Raw genomic sequence first — 19,232 nt, 5'->3', positions numbered from 1 at the left:
CTTATGGTGACAGTGTGCTTCAACATTTTGCAAAGATTATATGATGATATGATCCTGTGTTACTCCTAAGAAATATTGCAACTCATTAAATTTAAGTTCACATTGCAAACCTAAACTCAAACAATAACATATTTTCATAGTGATACAGTGTAACTAATTTCTCACAAAGCCAAGCCAAGGCTTTAATTAATTAAGAAAATCTGATTTCTGGGATAATTTTTCATTTTTTTGTGCACTGTATACTAGAATGGCTGAAGACGTACAATTTAAACTTTAATACTTTTGAATGGTCAGTTCAGCCAGATGTTGCACCCAAATTTGAGGAGGCATCTGGCATCTTTAATGAAGGATGTTGATCTAAAAATCAAGCCACATCTGCGAGGGTTGACTTTTGTCAGCACTGTGTTGCTGCACAGAGAAATGAGTAAACCACACCTCAAATTGCTTTTAACGAAGTGGTGATGGAGAGAGAGTGCCTGGCCAGCAATCAGTGAAAGATCCCAGAGATTACACCAGGCAACAGAAAAGAGGCATTTAAGAACTTCCAAAGTCAGAAGACACCTCTACTTTCATTCACAGTAAAGGAAACTGTTGGATACTTTGAGCAAATTCAGACAATTACAGAGGTTTTGAGAAGGTAGCAACTGTGCCTTCCTTTCTGCTCTTGGAGGTGTTTCAAAACCAGAAAGATACGGCAGCATAGGCAGCATAATGGTGTATACTGAATACGAGATCCTTGATAGATTCTGACCTGAATGACAACTGGATCCAGGATGAACGTGACCATCTCACCTAAAAAATGATATCTGATAACAGAGAAAAATTGATAGGACTACCTTTCCACATGTTCTTCCTTCCCCCTTGCAATTAGGTACAAGAAGTTTAGAAATAATGAGAATGAAGTCTCTCAGCAACTAAGAACTGGTGAAAAAAAAAAAAAAGTTCACTAAGCCCTTCACAGGAAAACCATGACAAATTTAGACATCTTCTCCTGCATATGCTGAAACGCCAGTGCACTGTTTTGTTGTAGCTAATGGCAGCGTTAGGAATATGTATGTCTTTGGAGACTTTAAGGTTGTTTTAATTTCTGGAAATCTCAAGCAACTGGAATGATTTAAGTCCTTGGAAACTGTACAGAGGAGGGTCCATCATACTCCTAACCCAACTAATACAGCTCCAGGAGAGCAAGACCAAGGTGGTGTATGTTCAAAAACGAACATGCAGCCATCAGTTTATTGAGGGATCAGGATGAGCTTTAAGAACCTGAAAAACAATTTCCAAGCCTTTCCAACAGCAATGTTGGTTTATATGATGAAAACAGTTAACCTATATTCTCATAGTTCTATGCATATTTTTATTTTGAATAAACTGGCAGAAGGTTGGGGTTTTTAAAAAAAATAATTTATAATAATATTGATCCTAGTTAACCACAGGCTGACAAAATCCCTGCTATTTGGCTCTCATCCACCAGTGTGAGCCAGCTCTCACCACGTCTGCTGCAATGCACAGCTCAACAGTCTTCAGAAGACTTTTTAAATAGAGATAATAATTGAAAAGGTGTGTTTAATATTTGTGTGTATATGAGAGAGAGAGAGAAAGGGAGAGAGAGAGAGAGAATACTGTTGCTGCTGGCTTCTAGCTATCCTGGCTAAGATATTTGTTTTTGCCACTGAAGTAAGTGTTTCATAAAAACCTCACTGGCACCAATGGGAAATCTGAATGTGGTTATAGCTGGTTACTGATTACCAGAGATCAAGAGGGTAATGGTTCAGTGGCTGTTAAAGTTCAGGCTTCTTGATTCTATAGTTTGGTCACCCAGAAGGGACACCTTCCTCTAAGAATCACCACTTCCACTTCTCAGGCCTCCTGCAAGATGCAGGTAAGTGAAAAATATGAATTTAACACTAGACAGTTCCATACAACTCGTGTTCCTCACCCTGCTACCAGGATGAAAAAGGTCTTAGCGCCTGTGATCTTGGCGACACACTGTTTCTCAGGCAGAAGATGTCCGTAAAGTTTATTTCTATAAAATACTTTCTGCATGCTCAAGATGGTGCTTGAACTTTAAGATTCGTGCCTAAAATTAGTAATGATGGTGAAGGAAATTATTTTAAAGATTTAAAAATGTATTCTCAACCTTGGAGTTTCCTCTGAAAAATGTAAGAGAAACTCAAAGAATCTTCAAATGTGCAGCTCATCAGTTTCCAAAGAACTCAATTCTCTCTTTTTATTTGAAAGTTACCCTTTTCATTTTAGAAGATAGAAACAGTACCGGGTCCAGCAAATTCCATAAATCGTGTAATATAATTAAAGTTGGTGTATCTAGTTCTTCTGATATGTTTTAGATGGAGACAGATTTATTCTCTGTAGAATCTTCCTATCTGAATATTTGTTTTTTCATGTATAATAATCTAGTACACATGTGGCATTCAGTTTCAGCTTAACTGGAGCTTTGCTTGCCAAAATAGTGATGTCATCATTTCTAGCTTCTCAGATATAGAAACGGTATCAGGATTAATTCACTAAGGTTTCTTTTCCAGCTTTACCATCGGCAATGTTGGTGAGACTTCATAGGTACAGGCTCCCTCACATTTCTAGGAGACACAATCCCATAGAAAAGTTCCTGTTCCTCTGGCTCTAACAAATCTCTCTGCTCCCTCTTTTGCAATGATTCCTGAGCTGATCTGAGGCTGTATTTATATATTTAGCTGTGTGTGTGTATGTGTGTGTGTGTGTGTGTGTGTGTGTGTGTGTGTGTGTGTGTTTATAAACAACAATTATAGAAAATTAGACCATGAATTTGAGAGTCATGCTGACTGGATACATAGGAAGTGTTAGAGGAAAGAGAAGGGGGGAAATGGAGTGATTACATTATATAATTCCAAAAATATAATTTAAAAATGCAAAAACAAAATCTCTTCCTACTGACTTAGGTGTCAGCTTCATACATCCCTTCTGGAATCCTCAGTTACAAGCAGTTACTCTTCCTTCTCTTTGGAGCTTTTCTTCCTTCTTTTTTTTCCTCCCCACTCGTGCCACCATCTCCCAGGTCAATGGGGTGGAAAGAAGCTGCCTCCTCTCTTTTCCTTCATGACCTGGTCTGCCATTTCCCTTCTGATTGTGCACTCACTCTGTGACATCAGGACTGACAAGCTAAAATGACCAGGATGGTGATGAGCTGCTCTTCATCCTCCCTCCCCGAGTCTACCCCGGCTTTAGGCGTGGCCTTCCTCAGAACACTGAGTGTCTGCCGGGGAATGAGGCATGAAGTTACTCTTATGATAGACTACATCCCAGGTTGCAGACAACCTGGGACTAGAACAAGGCTTCTTTAAGAGTCCAGGACAAGGGCTACAACCGAGCAGGGGTTCTAGGTTATATTTATACATGGTCCTTGGTTGGAGAAACAGTCTCATAGAAGGCCCCCGTGCCCTGATATATTTTGTCCTTGTGGAGCTCCTGTCCTCTCCCAGTCTTATTAACTCCCCTTTTTATTGTATGATTCCCTGCATTCTGCCGAAGGTTTGGTTTTGAGTCTCCGCATCTGCTTTGATACACTGCTAGGTAGAGTCTTTCAGAGGCCCTCTTCGGTGGGTTTCCCTAGTAAAGGGAGCAGGAACTATTTCTGACATGAACTCAACAACTGGCTCCTTTATTCCCCTCCCCCCCTTGAGGGAGGAACAGTCTTGTTAGGCCACAGAGGAGGACATGGCCGCCAGTCCTGAAGATACCTGATAAGCTAGGGCCAGATGGAAGGGAAGGAGGACCTCCCCTAGCAGCGGACTTGGAAAGGGGCAGGGAGGAGATGAGGGAGGGAGGGTGGGATTGGGAGGGAATGAGGGAGAGGGCTACGGCTGGGATACAAAGTAAATAGCCTGTGATTAAAAAATAAATAAATAAAAATTAATTTAAAAAAAAAGAGTCCAGGACACTGTGCACAGCAGGCCAACGCTGTTAGGAACATTAGTGCTCAGACAGCTCTGCTGCTGAACACAGGCAACTTCTTACTTGAGATCAGAGGCCAGCAGTCAATATCCCCCGTCCCCTTTCCCTGGTCCCAATCATAGTGCTGGCAACACCTGTAAGCTCTGGATGCTTAAGCCTTTAGCCACCCCACCCCAGATGCACGTAGCCCAGTCTGATCTCAGAGATGAGGCAGAGTCAGTGCCGGTTAGTTCTTAAATAGAGAGAGTTGTGAAGGCACAAAAATAGGCATAATCCTGGTTTATAGCCAGTTTTTTTTAATTGTTTCACTACCTCCTTTTAATCATACTGTACTAATCTATCCTCTGTTCATCAATAGTAATGGTTTGCTCCAAAATAGACCCTTATAACTGATAATAGTATAGCAAGCTCCTTAGGTGTCTATTGTTTTGAACAACTGCTTCAAATTTAATACTCTAGTTTTTCTTTTGATAGTAAGTTAGTTTAGTTTTTCAAACTTTTGTTGATTCTCTTTGAGTCTCACACCATGCACCCCAGTCCCACTCATCTCCCCGTCCCCTTGAATCTGCCCTCTGCCCTTGCAACCTCCCAACCAAAAGAAAATTAAAGCCAACAAGCAAGCAAACAAAACACCCAAACAAAGCATAGAAAACATCTCATCATGGACATTGTAGTGTCACAGTATGTCCCACGGTATAACCCTCTGTCCACACACCTTCATTTGCAAACTCATCGAGTCCTCGGCCCCGTCTGAGGCCTCTGGCTTCTGCCACATCATCAATATTGTATCCTCACTGGGACTCCTCCCAATTATGCTGTTGTTGCCCTGTGTCACGGAGATCCTGCAGCTTTGAATCAGTAGGACCTTTCACGCAGTTCAGCAGTTCACAGATAATGCAGATTTGGGGGCCAACTCAAATCCCTGGATCTGGGTCTGGGTGGTAGCTGAGCTGGTCAGCAGCACTTAGGTCCTTCCTCATCCACACGACCAAGGCAAGCTCTCCAGTATTGCACCAGCTAGCCCACCCAATGCTTCAGGGGGCAGAGTCAGCTCCTCCTCTCTCATGACCTCTGGGGTCAACTCACCTGTACCCACGCCACAAGAGCTAGCTCCATTGTGCTGCCCAGTTAAGACACAGGCATCTCTTTCTCAAGTGCCACAGCCAGTGAGGGGCAAGGCCAATTCCTCACAGCCCATGGACATCTACTTGGTCCCATACCAGGGACATCAGCATGGTCTCTAGTGGTAATATGAGCCATGGACATGGACCCTCAGTGGTAGTACTGGCTGAGACTTCACTATGGCCTCAGGTGGCTGGATTGCTGGCTACTCATAACAGTCTATTTATTCTTCTCCACCCTCACATCTCCAGGTCCATCTCTCTTCATGAGGCTCAAACTCTTCAGCTTCTCTTTGTCTCCCATCCGCCCACCACACACTTGCATGGTATAGTTGGCTCCTACTGCAGGCAGGCCATAAGGATGGCAGACCTCTGGATGACTTCCTATGCCAGCAGCGAGTGGGCTTCTAGGTGTGTATAGCCCGCCTCTGCCGTGTGGTGGCAGATGGGTCTCTGGGTGCCTTTCCCTGCCCGATGGCAGGTGGATGTCTGGGTGTCTTCCTCCTGCCTCACTGCTTTGTGTGGCGGCGATCAGGCCTCTGTGAATATTCTGTGAAATTCTGATTTCTAAAATATATTCTACTGAAGAATAGAATTTTTTTTCATCAATTCTTTTTTTTATAATTTTTTTTAATCTTTCATTTTGTTTATTGTTATTTTTGGTGTATGTGTTTGCATGTGTGTGTGTGGGAATGAGAGAGAGAGAGATATGCATGTAAAGAGAGCGTATTTATCACAATAGATGTATGTCAATCAAAGCTCAACTTTGTGGACTTGGCTTTCTCCTTCCATCTTTATATGGGTTCCATAAATTGAACTCAAGTCAACAGTCTTGATCAGAAAGCACCTTTATCTACTGAGATATACCACTGGCCCTCTTCCCAATCCTTAATCTGATGGAACAGAAAAACCACAGAAGGAAGAGCGAACAGCATGAACATGAGAAAGCAATAAAATACCTCGGTTGCTTCTGTTAGTGTGATAACTGAGAAACAAGTCCCAGGACCTCAGTTTCTCCATTTTGTAAAGTGTGAATAATCTAATAATCTAACATGGGGGCATTTGTCACCTGCCATTGCTGTGTTTTGTTTAATGCTGTTTTATCTCACCCATCCTGGCTATTCCAGGCAAATGAAGTGAACATTCTCTGATATCCAGAAAGGCCAACATGTATGAAAATGTTCCTACACCATTCAACAGAGGAGTCACTGGTTAACAATGCTGTTTAAATTAGAACTTTAGCACCTTGTATCACATTTTTAACAGCACGCCTTGTCAGTGTTTCTCCCCTTGTGGCTGACTAGCTGCGGTTCAGAATGCATCATCTGTAATGTTCCAGAAGCCAATAAGCACTGCACACACACACACACACACACACACACACACACACACACACACACGCTCAAATCCATGATGGACTTTACCATCCCATAAACAAAATTACATCACTGATTGAACTCTGTTCTTGGTAATGAGAAAAAGGTCATCTTCTATTCACTAATAAACTTCTGTTCACATCATTTCCCAAGAACTTAAGAAAATGGTTTTGGTAGTAATTGCCTGTGTTATTATTTAATATTCACTCCCATTCCAACTTGGAGGTCTGAGTTTTTCCATAATAACATGATGTGTGTTTTCTTTCTTTCATTCTCTGTCTCTTGTTTTTATTGTTGTTGTTATTTAGTGTATATAATTCTGGGGATCAAACCAGGACCCATGTTCACTATCCAAGTGTTCTAACACAGACTTATATCCCCTGCCCCAGGGACAAGTCTTTAGTTAATACGTTGACTCATTCAGATTACAACTAAAAGAAAGCTTTTAGCTGTAAAATGCATTGCTCATTTCTTCTCCAGACATTAGGCCCATGATTGAGTCAGCTGCCGGAAATGGTGAAACACCTGCAGTTACTTGGCAGCTCAGTTCCTTTCACCCCTATCTAAGTAAGGAAGTTCTGCCTGAAAGTTATATATCATGTTCATGTTAACCTTTCTTTAGGGACTTAGTGTATCCATTACCTTTTGTTTTGAAAACGTGTCCAGAGATGGGTTCCAGAGGGAATATCAGAAAAGAACAGAATCCTGTCTTTGTTAGCTTTCTATCACTGTAACAAAATACCCAAGACAAACAAAACTTATGAAGACGAAAGGTCTATTTGGGGACCTCTATTGTGAGACCTCACAGCTAAAGGTCTCATAGCAACACAGCCTTTTTTTTTGTTTTGTTTTGTTTTGTTTTTGTTTTTTGTTTTTTGTTGTTGTTGTTGATAGTGAGATAGAACATCTTGGTGGTGACTGTGTTGTGAAGCAAACTTATCCTGGACTGACTGGAAGGAAAAGCGTAGGCTTAGGGCCTCCAAGACCAAGTTCTCAGCACAAAGGAGATTTATTCGAGCCAAAGGGAGAGAAAACAAAGAATAAGAGACAAAGATAGGACTTAGAGGAGAGGACAAGGGAGAAGGGAAAGGGAGCAAGGGGGAGGGGGAAGAGATATTTGTCTGCCTTTGGATAGAGATGAGACAGACATGGCCTATATGCAAATGGTGGTTGGTTTATAAAAGTACAAGGATGAGATGTTTAATTTTAATTGGGCCTGTTAAAATCATGTGAGCCAAAGGGGGCTTTTGATTGCGGAACTTAAATACTTTGATAGCTGGATCTTGGTAGTCAGCCTCGGGAGGAAGAATTGGTCAAATAAGGGAATGGACCTTAGCAGCTAGCTTTAAGAATGCAATCTAATGGTTTTTTAGCAAGGTAGAGGGATGGGGAGAAGGGCAAGGCCCACCAGAGCCATGGTTGCCAGGCCCAAGCTGGCCAGAATCCCTTCAATGACTAGAGAGTCAAACAGAGAAAGTGGGTAAGGAGCCAGGGTTCAATATCCCTTTCAGTGACTTAACATCCTTCTTCTAAGGTTTCATCTCTGAAATGCTTCCCTCACCTTCCCCCATTAGTTAGCACTACAGGCTGGAGATCAAAATCTTAACGAATGGCCTTTGGAGAGCATTTAAGATCCAAACCACAACATCTTTGAAGAGGCAAAGCCAGATCATGTCAGGGCTTATACTGGGAACTGCAAAATACTTATACCAGGCTCAGTCAGCTCTCGAGAGAATGGGCCACTCACTGGCCTCTTTTTAGACACTCCCTCTCTTTAAAATCTGTAAAACGGTGTGATTAGAGCAGACACTCACAAAAGTTCCTCTTCTCAAAAGAGCTGGCTTTCTTCTAGCTTTAAAACTGAAGCCACCTCCCCAGCCTCTTTTAGCCACAGCCTTCAGTCAGGGTAGGACGTGCGAATAGCTCCCTGCAGCCGTTTTGTAAGACTCGGTACGTTTTTTTAGGATGAATGACAGTATTCCGGCTCTGGTGAGGACGTTCTCTTCTGTATAAACACACAGCTTACTGCTCTGCGGCCCCTCTCCTCAGATGGCTAGTTGACGTACCAGATGGCAGCGCCTGTATGTGCGACTTACAGTTTGGGGGTACAGGGATAAGACTGTGATCTCACTCCACCGGGGTTTTTAAACTTGATTCAGATTTTCAGTGAAACACGGGAGGGGCTGGTGATTGTCTCTCTATAGGTTCTTAGGGATGAAGTAAGTATGCTGTCCATTATTGGTTCGTTGATCTTGAGAAGGTAGGCATGAGGATCTTTGGAGAAGTTTGTTCTGCCTCTCAGGTTCTTTTTCTGTACTGCCCTCTCAGCTCTAATGCCTCCGGAAGCTCTACCATGTGGAGGGTGGGTGGGGTGGGAGGGACATGACAGTGTTTTTATAGTCTGTTTTTATTTTAAAACACTTAGGCTTTAATCTTATATTGAGAGTCAAAACCCAGTAGGTAACGTCGGGGAAGCTACTTGCTTCTCAGTTTCCTAATCTATAAAACATAATTACAGCATCTTCTGAAGGTGGTGTGCTTTGCGTGCAAAGCCACGACACTCGGCACAAGCCACGAATGTGAGACATTGCTAATTGGGTGCCTCGTCAATGCTGTCCATGAAAATAAATACGGAAATTACACTTCAGTTTTGCAACGGTGATGTTGAGTCTTTATCCGTTCCTGAGTTGCTTAGGTTCTATAATACTCAGACTATGAACAGAAGGGTTTGCATGACATGAGTAAACGTTTGAAGGACAGCCTGTCATTCTTCATACCCTCTGGCTACTATCGCACGGGGTGAGAGACAGACAGGCAAGGCACAGTCTCACGGTGTTTCTGTCGTACATCTTGTCGACCAGCGAACGGATTTCGAAGTAGCCGCTGTAATCACAGGCTCTTACACTGGGCAAGTCACCATCCCTCTGGGGTGACTCACCACCAGTACCAGTAGGCTTTACCTGAAAACCAGCAAGATTATTTGCTGAGGGCTGTAGGTACTTCCTGAGTCATAAGGTTGCCATGGTTTACAAACTGCTGCCTGAGGCCCACATCTGGTCCGCCTCTTTCTGGGTATGTCCGAGAGCTAAGAATGATGTTTACATCTTAGAAGGCAGGAGGAAAACAGTTGCTCTGGCATTTAACAATTACCTTAAAGTCAACTTTGTGGTTGTGAGTGAGGTAAAGGGTCACATGCTCTCTCCTCAGATACTAGAAGTTGCTACAGGGAAGGCGTGATGGGAGATGTTTACTATCAGGACATTTTCTTCTCCCAGGGGCACAGCTGGAGCTCCTAGCAGCATACATAGCCCAGCTGTGTGAGTTGATTTCCTCCTTCCTTTCTGCCTTCTCTCAGCTCGTTTCTCAAATGCATAATAAAAGCACCTATCTTACAGGATTTTATGGGGACTACACAAATAGGCAAAGTATTCTGAAGGTCTGACACTCATTCATTACCTTCTTTATATATATATATATATATATTTGTCTTTGTTGTCATTGCTAGTTGGCACATTTTTCCCCCTGAATGTAAAGCAGCAGGGGCTTACTAATTTGCTGGCAATCACTGTAAGAATTTCATTTGAGGCACGCCATTAAAATTCACTTCTTGTGGGAGAGTAACCAGAGTCTAATGATTCCTAATGTAACAATTAGCATAGTCACTTATCCATAAAATGAATCCTGAATTAACTGCAAACATTTTATTAGCGATGCGCTTTTTTTTTGTTGTTGTTTTTAAACTTGAGTCCCGAAAGAGCTTCAACTCAAATGTGCGTTCGGCCCTGATCATCTAGCTTAATTAACGTTCCAAAATACAGGACAAAAACCTCAAAATGCCTAAATTACCTAGACTTAGTACTGTGGTATTTGAAAACCATGGTAATTTTATATCCAGAATCAGACACAAACAGGCCACACATTTGCTACGTGACCATAAAGACTACTAGAATTTTTCTCTCTTCAGAACTTTTGGTTTTTTTCAAGTTTGTGTGTCCAAAAAGAGGACTGGACAGAAGTGCTGATGACTCATCCAATGGCTCAAGTCAAGGTCTCACACTATGGTCAATCTTGTTCGCTAAAGTGTTTCTTAAAATGTTAAGATGAGGAAAGCAGGCAGGCATGGTGACTGATGGGGAGGTTTGGGTCATGAGTTAGGGGCTCTGGGCCACAGAAGTAATGTACAAACACAAACCAAAAAATCACACTGTTGAGTCCTTAACAGTCAAGCGCGAGCAAACAACTCTTTGTTGCAGTTGCTCTAAAACCGTAAAAACGAAATCCGGTGTGTCGGTGTATGTCTTTAATCCCAGCACTCAGGGAGGCAGAGACAGGCGGAATCTCTGTGAGTTCGAGGCCAGCCTGGTCTACAAAGCGAGTCCAGCACAGCCAAGGCTACATAGCAAAACCCTGTCTCAAAAACCAAAAAGAAAAAAAAAAAAAGTGAAAAAGAAACTCTAAAGCATTTTCTGAACCCAAGTGAGTCACACATCCTTCGCAGCAACGTTCCCCAGTAGTGTTGTTTCTAACTGAATCATCCAGAAAATGAACCACTTCCATTTCCTACGAACGGTCCGATTGAGGCTGTCCTGCCTAGAAAATACCCTCTCCTCCTACCCCCCCACCCCCCACGCCAACCAGCCTGCGCTACACCCAACTTAACAGTTGGCCTCTTGCGTAGTCCAGAAGTTTCACCCGGGTTTCAAACGTGCTTTCCTATTTTGTAAAGCGTCTTCCCTTCCCTACAACCCTACAAAACTATAAACCCTATAAAGCCGCGCTCTTATCCCACCTTCCCTGTCCAACAACTTGGTTTAAATAGCGAATGTTGCACAGAATAGCACAGTAGGAAGAAGGAAAAAAAAAAAAAAGAAAAAAAACAACCCTGGCGGTGCGGGGCGTGGCTGTCGGAAGGTGCCACTAGGCCGGGAGGGAGAACCGGTCCCGGTAGGAACCGGAGTGGGGCCCTGGCTCGCCGCCGGACCGTGGGTCGCGGGCGGCGCTGGCACAGCACGGAGGCGGCAGGGAGCGGGGGGGGCGCGGGGGGGTGCGAGGCGAAGAGGGATGAGGGGGGGGGGGCGGGGGAGGATGGATGGGCGGCGCGAGGCCCCCGCGGGGCGGCGTGGTGCGCTCCGGGGGCGGCTCCGGGCGCACGGGCGGAGCCGCGGACGCGCAGGGCGGAGGCGCAGTCTGCACCATGGCGTATCCCGGGCACCCTGGCGCCGGCGGCGGGTACTACCCAGGCGGGGTAAGTGCAGCGCGCTCGGGCACCGCCGCGTCTGGGCCCCCGGGGCGAGAGGGCGTCGCGGACGCGCGCGGGAAGAGGCGCAGAGGGCGGACTCCCGGCCCGGGATGCTCCCTGCGCGCTCTCCCGGCCCCTGATGTCCGGCGTTGGCCCCACTGCGTTTTTCTGTCTCTTCTCTCTCTAGGGGCTCTCCCGGGCCCACGGGTGGGTGGGCTGCGACCCGGGAAGCCGACTCGGTGACTCGGAAATGTGGCGTGAGTTGGTGCGAGCTGGGTGTTGACTTCCTGCTCGCTCGCTCTCTCTCGGAATGCCCCCAAAGCAACAACAGCCATCTTGATCTACAATGGTCCTGTGGTCACTCCCTTGAAAAGAAAAGTGACAGGGAGACCCAAAAGTCCGGAGAAATGAGCTAAAACCCTAGAGAAAGGCCACTTTCTCAGGGGTCGGGGACCCTCATCTGGGATACAGCCCGGCCATCCCCCTTCTTCCCAGGCCATACCTGTCAGCCCCGGACCAACTCCAGCCTTACCTTGTACTTCAAGTACTTTTAAAAACATCTTAAAAACCGTGAAAAACAACAGGAAAACAACCCCCAGCCTCTCTACCAGATCGCTGCTTCTGTTACACTGACCTCTGTAACCTCCTAGTTAATAGGGGGTTTTAAGTGTCTTGCCATATTATGGCATCACTTTCATGGAGCCTTATTTTGCCAGTTTTTAAATGTCAAAGGAGCAAGAGTGGAAAAGCCCGGTGGGTCACTGCGCCGGGGTGTGAGGGTTAGGGAGGCAGGGCCTATGAACGAAGGGCAGGCACACAGGCTGCAGTTGCCTAGACTTTGCATTAAAAAAAAAAAAAAAAGCCTTGCGTGGTGAAAGAATAAACGCGATTCTCTGTCTGATGCCTTTGCATTTCTTTTTCACAGTATGGAGGGGCTCCCGGAGGGCCTGCGTTTCCCGGACAAACTCAGGATCCGCTATATGGCTACTTTGCTGCTGTGGCTGGACAGGTTAGCCTTTCCTTTTAATACTGATGAATCGTTATATTCTGTTTGTGTTAGCATTTAATGCACGGGCAGTAAAAACGATCTCTGTCCCTTTTCCGGGGTGAAAGAAGAAAAAACGAAAGGAAAACTAAAAAGTTCTTTTTCTTTTCAGTTCTGAACAAAATATTGAACAGAGTATTGCCTGTGTTCATAATAGATCAGTTCTAAACTAAACTTTCGATTGAACTAGGGTTCAGTTGACCCAAAGGGGGTTATAAGTATCCTTTGAAGATCTACAGAGTATAAAGATGCCTTGAGGACTGTGTTTTCAGAGTAGAGCAAGGGTTGCTTATAGAGATGAAATTCAAGATCTGAACATAAAACCTCTGTTTGACCAACCTAAAGAAGTGTGTTAGTAATAGTTCTGTAGCCCAATTATGATCGACACCTCTTTCAGTGGAATTTGGTAATTAGTCATTTACCCCAGCAGGAGGTAGCGAAGAACTGTAAGGAGCCATCAGCTTCTCTCAGTGTGCGGAAGGGAAGCCCTGGAGCAGACCACTTACTGAGCTAGCTTTCCATGTCCTTATTAGGTGTTATGTCCCGCTGACCCTGAGAAACAATGCCGGTCAGCTAGTTCCAAGCAGCGCTATGTCCCACTTCCCTCCCTTAGAGAGCTGTGTGACAGATGTGTAGCCGCCCTGAGGAAGGACACTTACCTAGCTTGCAAGGTCACCATGTGTTTGGTAAATGTACTGTGGGCACAATCCGGCCGAGAAGGGATACTTAATCCCTCTTTCCCACCTTAGGCTTGTTCTGGACAAGAGCCAGAAAGAATGAAGTCATGATTTGAGAAGGAAATGCCCTAGCAAAACCCTCGGGCCGCCTTTGAAAGCGGCACTCTAAGAAACACAGCTTTGAGAATTTGAATGGAAAATTGAGTCAAAGACTGGGAGACTTTTTCCTCTCCAGTATCCACTTAACGTTATTGATCTGTGTCTTCGAAACAGCAAGACACAGCACACCTCAAGGCTAGCCTTCTTAGATTGCTGGTGTCGGCAGCATGTAAGTGACCCCATCTGCTCTGCTTTCAGCAGTCCTGGCCTCTATTCCACAAGTTCATCTTCTTGCAAATTGCTGATCTTGTTCCCCACTTATAACTTAATGGATCACACCAACTCGGGTTTATGTATTTTATCTAAGGTCTCTAAAGATGGCATGTATCTAGTTCTGACCTCAGTCAACCGATAAGTGGGTAGCAGGAGCCTACTCTATGTCTCCTACGTATAATTGTGCTCGGAAAACCCTGTCTCCGGGGTCATAAATCGATCCAAGAGCCCTTTTCTCCTTGGACCAGGCCTTGTATTTACTGATGCCTGAAAGTGCTATACACCCCTCTTCCTCCCTTTCTCAAAAAGAGGGGGTTAGGGAGATACGTCTTTAAACCATTCCATAACTAATTTTAAAATGATTAATTTTGATAGTTTTTTTTTTTTGGTTCAAACCGAACAGAGACTGTTTGCCATGACAAATATTCTTTCAGCCCTTAATTATTTTTGGAATTCGGGTAAGGCGAAGAATGCCCAGTTTTGAAAGGCATTCCTTTAAAAAAAAATGCTAGATGTAATATTTTTTTCTCTAGTAAGGACTCGAAAGTACTGATCACCAACATGATTCCTCTTCCTGTTGTTTGTTCTTTAAAGGATGGACAGATTGATGCCGACGAGCTGCAGAGGTGTCTAACCCAGTCTGGCATTGCTGGGGCGTACAAACGTAAGTTCGTGGTCTTGGCATCTAATAATACACATCTAATAATGCTAATAATAATACTCTAATAATACTCACCTAATAATACTAATAATACTCATGTTCTCTGGACTTCAGCTGTGACCTGATCGCCCCTTTAAGGAAGCCGAACTTTTCTGATCCACCAAGCTATTATTTTTAAAAGGTTAAATGAACATAGTTCCTAACAAGCCATTCCAGTTTGCCAGACAGGTTAGCAGATTTCTTGGATTTGGGTTCCCTATATCCGGAACCATTCAAACCAGTGAGACAGTTTGGGAGGCCTCGCTCACAGAGGACAGGCAAGGGTGCTGAAATGGGATCTGCCAGGTCAGGTATCCTCAATGATAAGTACTAACACTGACTTTTCCATGGGCTTGTTCTATCTCAACTCTGGTGGCACTGAGCGTGGCCAGTCTTGCCGTCTGGGCTCTGGGCTTGCTACTTGGCAATACAAACACTTGCCGGCCATGACATTCCCTAGGTCATTCTTCCTTCTACCTGAGACAGTGTCTTCATGCTGAGGACAGAGTACTTTTCCTGCTTTCTCCTCACACTAGCCTTTCTGCTCCCTCCTCCGTTTTTTTTTGTTTGTTTGTTTGTTTGTTTTGCAGACTCTATGTTTAGCCCTGTTGTTTAGCATATATCCCATTTTCCTCCCTTTTCAGCACTATGCTCCAGGCTGCAAATAGGGAAATAAGTGTTGCAAAGATCCTAGCTGGGCCTTATCATCCCATGTACACTGCTATTTTTTTTTCCAAATCTAGCCTTGACCATGTGAAGCGTCTGGGACAAATAGTAGTGATTTAGCTCAGGTGTGCCACCTTCTAACTTACTTCCATTTGCTAATGAGGGCAGCACACCAGACAGGCACGTCAGCTTCTTACTATGCTGTAAGCGAAAATGCTCGAACTAGAATTCACACCCGAGGATTTGCAGGAGCATCTTCAGCTGTCTGAGGTGCTACGTTCTCTAGATGGGCATCTTTAAAACACTCGTGTTTTCGTTGTTACCGTGCCTTGTTTTGTGAGACTTCAAAAGAGAAGAGCCTTTCAATTTTCTTTCATTTAATTTGGTCTAAAACAAGAGAAAGGCCTTCTGGGTGTAGGGAAATGAACAGTGGTGATTGTGTTTAAATTGTTAATTTTTTAGCATCAAGCAATTGAGGTAAATCAAGGAAGGTCTAGTGCGGTTACCCAGTGAGCCATCTTATTAGCCTACAGCCTTTCAGTAGAAGAGATGCACCACATTTGAATACATACTGAAGTGCACTGCCACAGCCTTAGAAAGCACTTCCTCTTTAAGAATTCTGTTCTGGGGGCTGGCGAGGGGTCTCAGCTGGCCTTTGCCTCCAAGACGGATGACCTGTGTCCAAACTGTGTTCAATGCCAACTCCTGAAAGTTATCCTGTGACTCTCTCTGGCACCCCCAACACACACACACAGACACACACACGGAAATAAATAAATGTAATAACAAATTTAAAAAATTGTAGTCAAGGCAGTCACTTTTCTGATGGCCTTAGATCCATGCATTATACAGGAGACATTTCCTGAAACACAGGGACCGTGTGGTCTAGTTAATTAGCTTCGTTCCTGGTAGTGTCCATGGAACACCACCCAGCCTCGGGGCTGTCAGGAGTTCTGCTGTTCAGCCATCCATCTTTTAAACCCAGCTGTGGAAGGGGGCAGGTGGCATGCTACCGACAGGAACCAGAAGGGGGCTTGATGGGAAAACTTCTAGTCTCCAAAACGGAAACTGAGCTTCCCCTTTCTTGAATTTGGTGGTTCCTCGGCAAGGAGTGTGACAGAGGCAGGTGGAGGCCTCCTTTCTTGGTCGGCCTGGTGCGTTCGGTTTCTACTGAGGAGAAGTTGTCTGAGGCCTTGTAGTAGAGTGAAGAGAAGCAGCAGCACCACGTGGATAGCTTTGAAGTTAATAGCGAATGGTTCACAGTAATAAAGGCTATTTCCAGGTGAAAATTCAATGTCGAGAATTGAGTTTGGCCTCACTCAAGTTTATTGGACATCTGTGTGCTACCTTTATATCACGTTGTTTCTCCTAGTACCCAGTACTCAGTACCAGTACTCCTAGTGCCTGGACCCTGCGTCTATCAATTGCTTGTTGGGTGGCCGTTGGCTAATGCATTGGAAAAACTTTCTAGAACAGAGCGATTAGCTGAGCGTGGGGATCCGTGCTTGTACTCCGAGCACTTGGGAGGTGGAGACAGGAGAAGCAGGAGTTCAAAGTCATCGTGAGTATAGAGGCAAAGGAAGCCTGATCTGCATGAGGCTCCGTCTTTAAAAAGCCACATAAGCAAATTAAACAAAATGAAGAAAACACGGGCCTATACCTATATTGGTATTTGATTCTTAAATCAAATACTTTTAAGTGTAAGTAAAATCCAATATAATTCTATTAAAAAATAATAACCCTTATTCGTCCTTAGCCTTCACAAGTGAAGCATACTTCTACACTAAACTGCAGCTGCTGTCTAGGGATGAGAATTCCCCCCTAGTGCATTCGTCCGTCCGTCCCTTCAAATAACCAGTCGATGTTTGCTGGACAGTTCCGCTGGGTGGGCAGAAACAGCTCCTCCTGGTGAAAAGCCCCGGGATAAGTACTGGGCTGGGGTCGTACCAGCAGGCACAGGAGTGAGCCTGCAGAATTGATACCTAGGCTGATGAAGAAACAATGGTGCCCGAGGGGCACATAACTCAGGCCTAGAGAACAGTATATAAGAAAGACCCAGAGGGAACACGGTCCAGTGGGAAATCCCCTGTGGAGGTCCTGCCCGGTTGTTGGCGAACTGGGAAAATTCATGAATGCCCTCAAATGCAGACATTCTGGCGTTTACCCCGATAGCAGAACACGCTACAGCGTTCTGTACCAGAGAACCCTTGCCACTCCGTCCATAAAGACGACATTGAGTGTAAGATAAAGGGTCTGCTTTAAAGGAAATAAAGAGATAGTTCATGCTGAGCCAGACGTGAAGGACTGCAGTTCAGAAACGTGGACTCAAGTTACCTTGATTGGCATGCCCACAATGGAAGAAGTCACATGAACTTGTGTAGAATGAAAGAGAGTCATGAACGAGGACCTTTGCCATTTCCGCTGGCGGGAAGATCGACTACAGGCCCGTAGCGTTGCTACAGGTTCTTCAGACAGTTCCAGATCACAGGGACTAGGGAGTGGCTTAGCCAAACAGAATTAGAGATGTCTGCTAAGGAGCCCACGGAGTCCTGCAGCTTAAAGAAAGGACTAAGCCAGGAGTAACAGTGAGGCTGCCAGTTGAGCCTAACCCTGTTTACAAGGTGATTGAAATCTTGGGGGGGCGGGGGCTGGGATTCCCACTGCCACCTGTGACACGGGCATATCCGTGCATAGTGCAGTCTTTGCAACTGGGCCATGCCTGCCACACGGTCCCTCAACATTGGTAGAAGCCAAACGTGCTGAGCTCTGTCCCATACAAAACGGGTAGCATGTCTTAAAGAGGGAATTAATAATAAAATTCATAGTCAGTTTCAGTGATTCCAGTGCAATGCGAAGTTTTTGAAACTATTTGTTCATGTACTTTCTTTGATTTAACAGCTTTTAATCTGGAGACTTGTCGCCTTATGGTTTCAATGTTGGATGTATCCTTTTCCTTAATGGTTGTCTAGGGTATTTATATATATATATATTTGTAAAACAACTCATCTCAGGGTGAATAACAAGCAAACACAAAAATAGAAAGTAACCACTAAAAAGCTTTGTGAAATAACTAGCTGTTAGGCTGTAATTCGGTGTGAAACAGACAGGAAGTTTGGTAAATGGAAGCTTGGTTGTTCAAGATTGCACAAGGAGCCAGAGGTTTTGGTGGCTTATGCCTGTAATCTCAGCATGCAGGATGCTGAGACAGGAGGATCACTGTGAGTTTGAGGGCAGCAGGTGCTAGATTGCAAGTTGCTGGTTAGCCTGAGCTACAGAGATCCTTTCCAGAGAGATGGGTGGGAGAGTGTGTTAGAGTTAGTTCAGTAAGACACCAAAGTAGACAAGAACACCAGCCAGCTGTCATCTCCTTTTGGCTAGCTTGCCAGCCCTGGCACTTCCCACCTCAGTTCACTTTCTGCAGCTGAAATCCTTGGGTCTGAGGTCTTAGCATGGGACTATTAGAACCCATAACCTAGAGAGAGCATCTAGGAAATGTAGCCGAATTCCAGTAAGAAAAGTGCAGCTTACACTGCTATATCGTGTTCTCATAGTCAGACCACGTAGCTTATGTTTTCCCCGCAGTAAAAGTGGGTGTTCAGGGCTTTAAACCCATAGTTCATTTATTACATCCTTTATCGTTACTTTTTAAAATGTCATATCAACAAGAATATAGACTAGCCTTTTAAATTTGGGGGTGTCTTTTTGCCATTTTAACAGACAGAACATCGAATTCCCCTTACCCTTCTTCACTCTCTGGTGTAATCATTAAAGATGTGAAAATGACACAGTTCTAGTCCTTGATTATAGTCCAGAGAGATATGTCTGGCACGATGGGGTTCAATGAATTTAAAGAGCTCTGGGCTGTGCTGAATGGCTGGAGACAACACTTCATCAGTTTCGACAGTGATCGGAGTGGAACCGTGGACCCCCAGGAACTGCAGAAGGCCTTGACAACGATGGGTTTGTATCCCAACTAGAGCGCTCTATTACTGCTTCCCGCGTTCTGTGTTTCCATGAAGTATGTGGCACTTGAAGACTTCCTTTCTTCCTTCCTTCCTTCCTTCCTTCCTTCCTTCCTTCCTTCCTTCCTT

General features: G+C 44.6%; 1 protein-coding gene across 2 annotated transcripts in view; it reads left to right on the top strand.

The window, feature by feature from the left end:
- The first annotated feature begins 1,799 nt into the window (after positions 1–1,799).
- Positions 1,800–19,232, top strand: part of Sri (sorcin) — a 20,743-nt gene continuing 3,310 nt past the window's right edge. Inside the window, exons 1-5 of one of the 2 annotated variants that reach the window (XM_055612872.1) lie at positions 1,800–1,879; positions 12,607–12,690; positions 14,370–14,439; positions 18,040–18,083; positions 18,954–19,101. In XM_055612872.1, coding sequence (XP_055468847.1) covers positions 1,874–1,879; positions 12,607–12,690; positions 14,370–14,439; positions 18,040–18,083; positions 18,954–19,101 — 352 coding nt within the window. In that variant the 5' untranslated portion in view covers positions 1,800–1,873. Of the gene's footprint in view, positions 1,880–11,587; positions 11,688–12,606; positions 12,691–14,369; positions 14,440–18,039; positions 18,084–18,953; positions 19,102–19,232 lie in introns of those variants that run through there. The other variant, XM_055612871.1, reaches the window with a different exon arrangement.

Source organism: Psammomys obesus, unplaced genomic scaffold (genome assembly GCF_907164565.1).
Source record: "Psammomys obesus unplaced genomic scaffold, mPsaObe1.curated_primary_1811, whole genome shotgun sequence".
Lineage (NCBI taxonomy): Eukaryota > Metazoa > Chordata > Mammalia > Rodentia > Muridae > Psammomys > Psammomys obesus.
The sequence above is the reverse complement of the archived record's forward strand: the minus strand, read 5'-3'. Positions and strand labels throughout refer to the sequence as shown.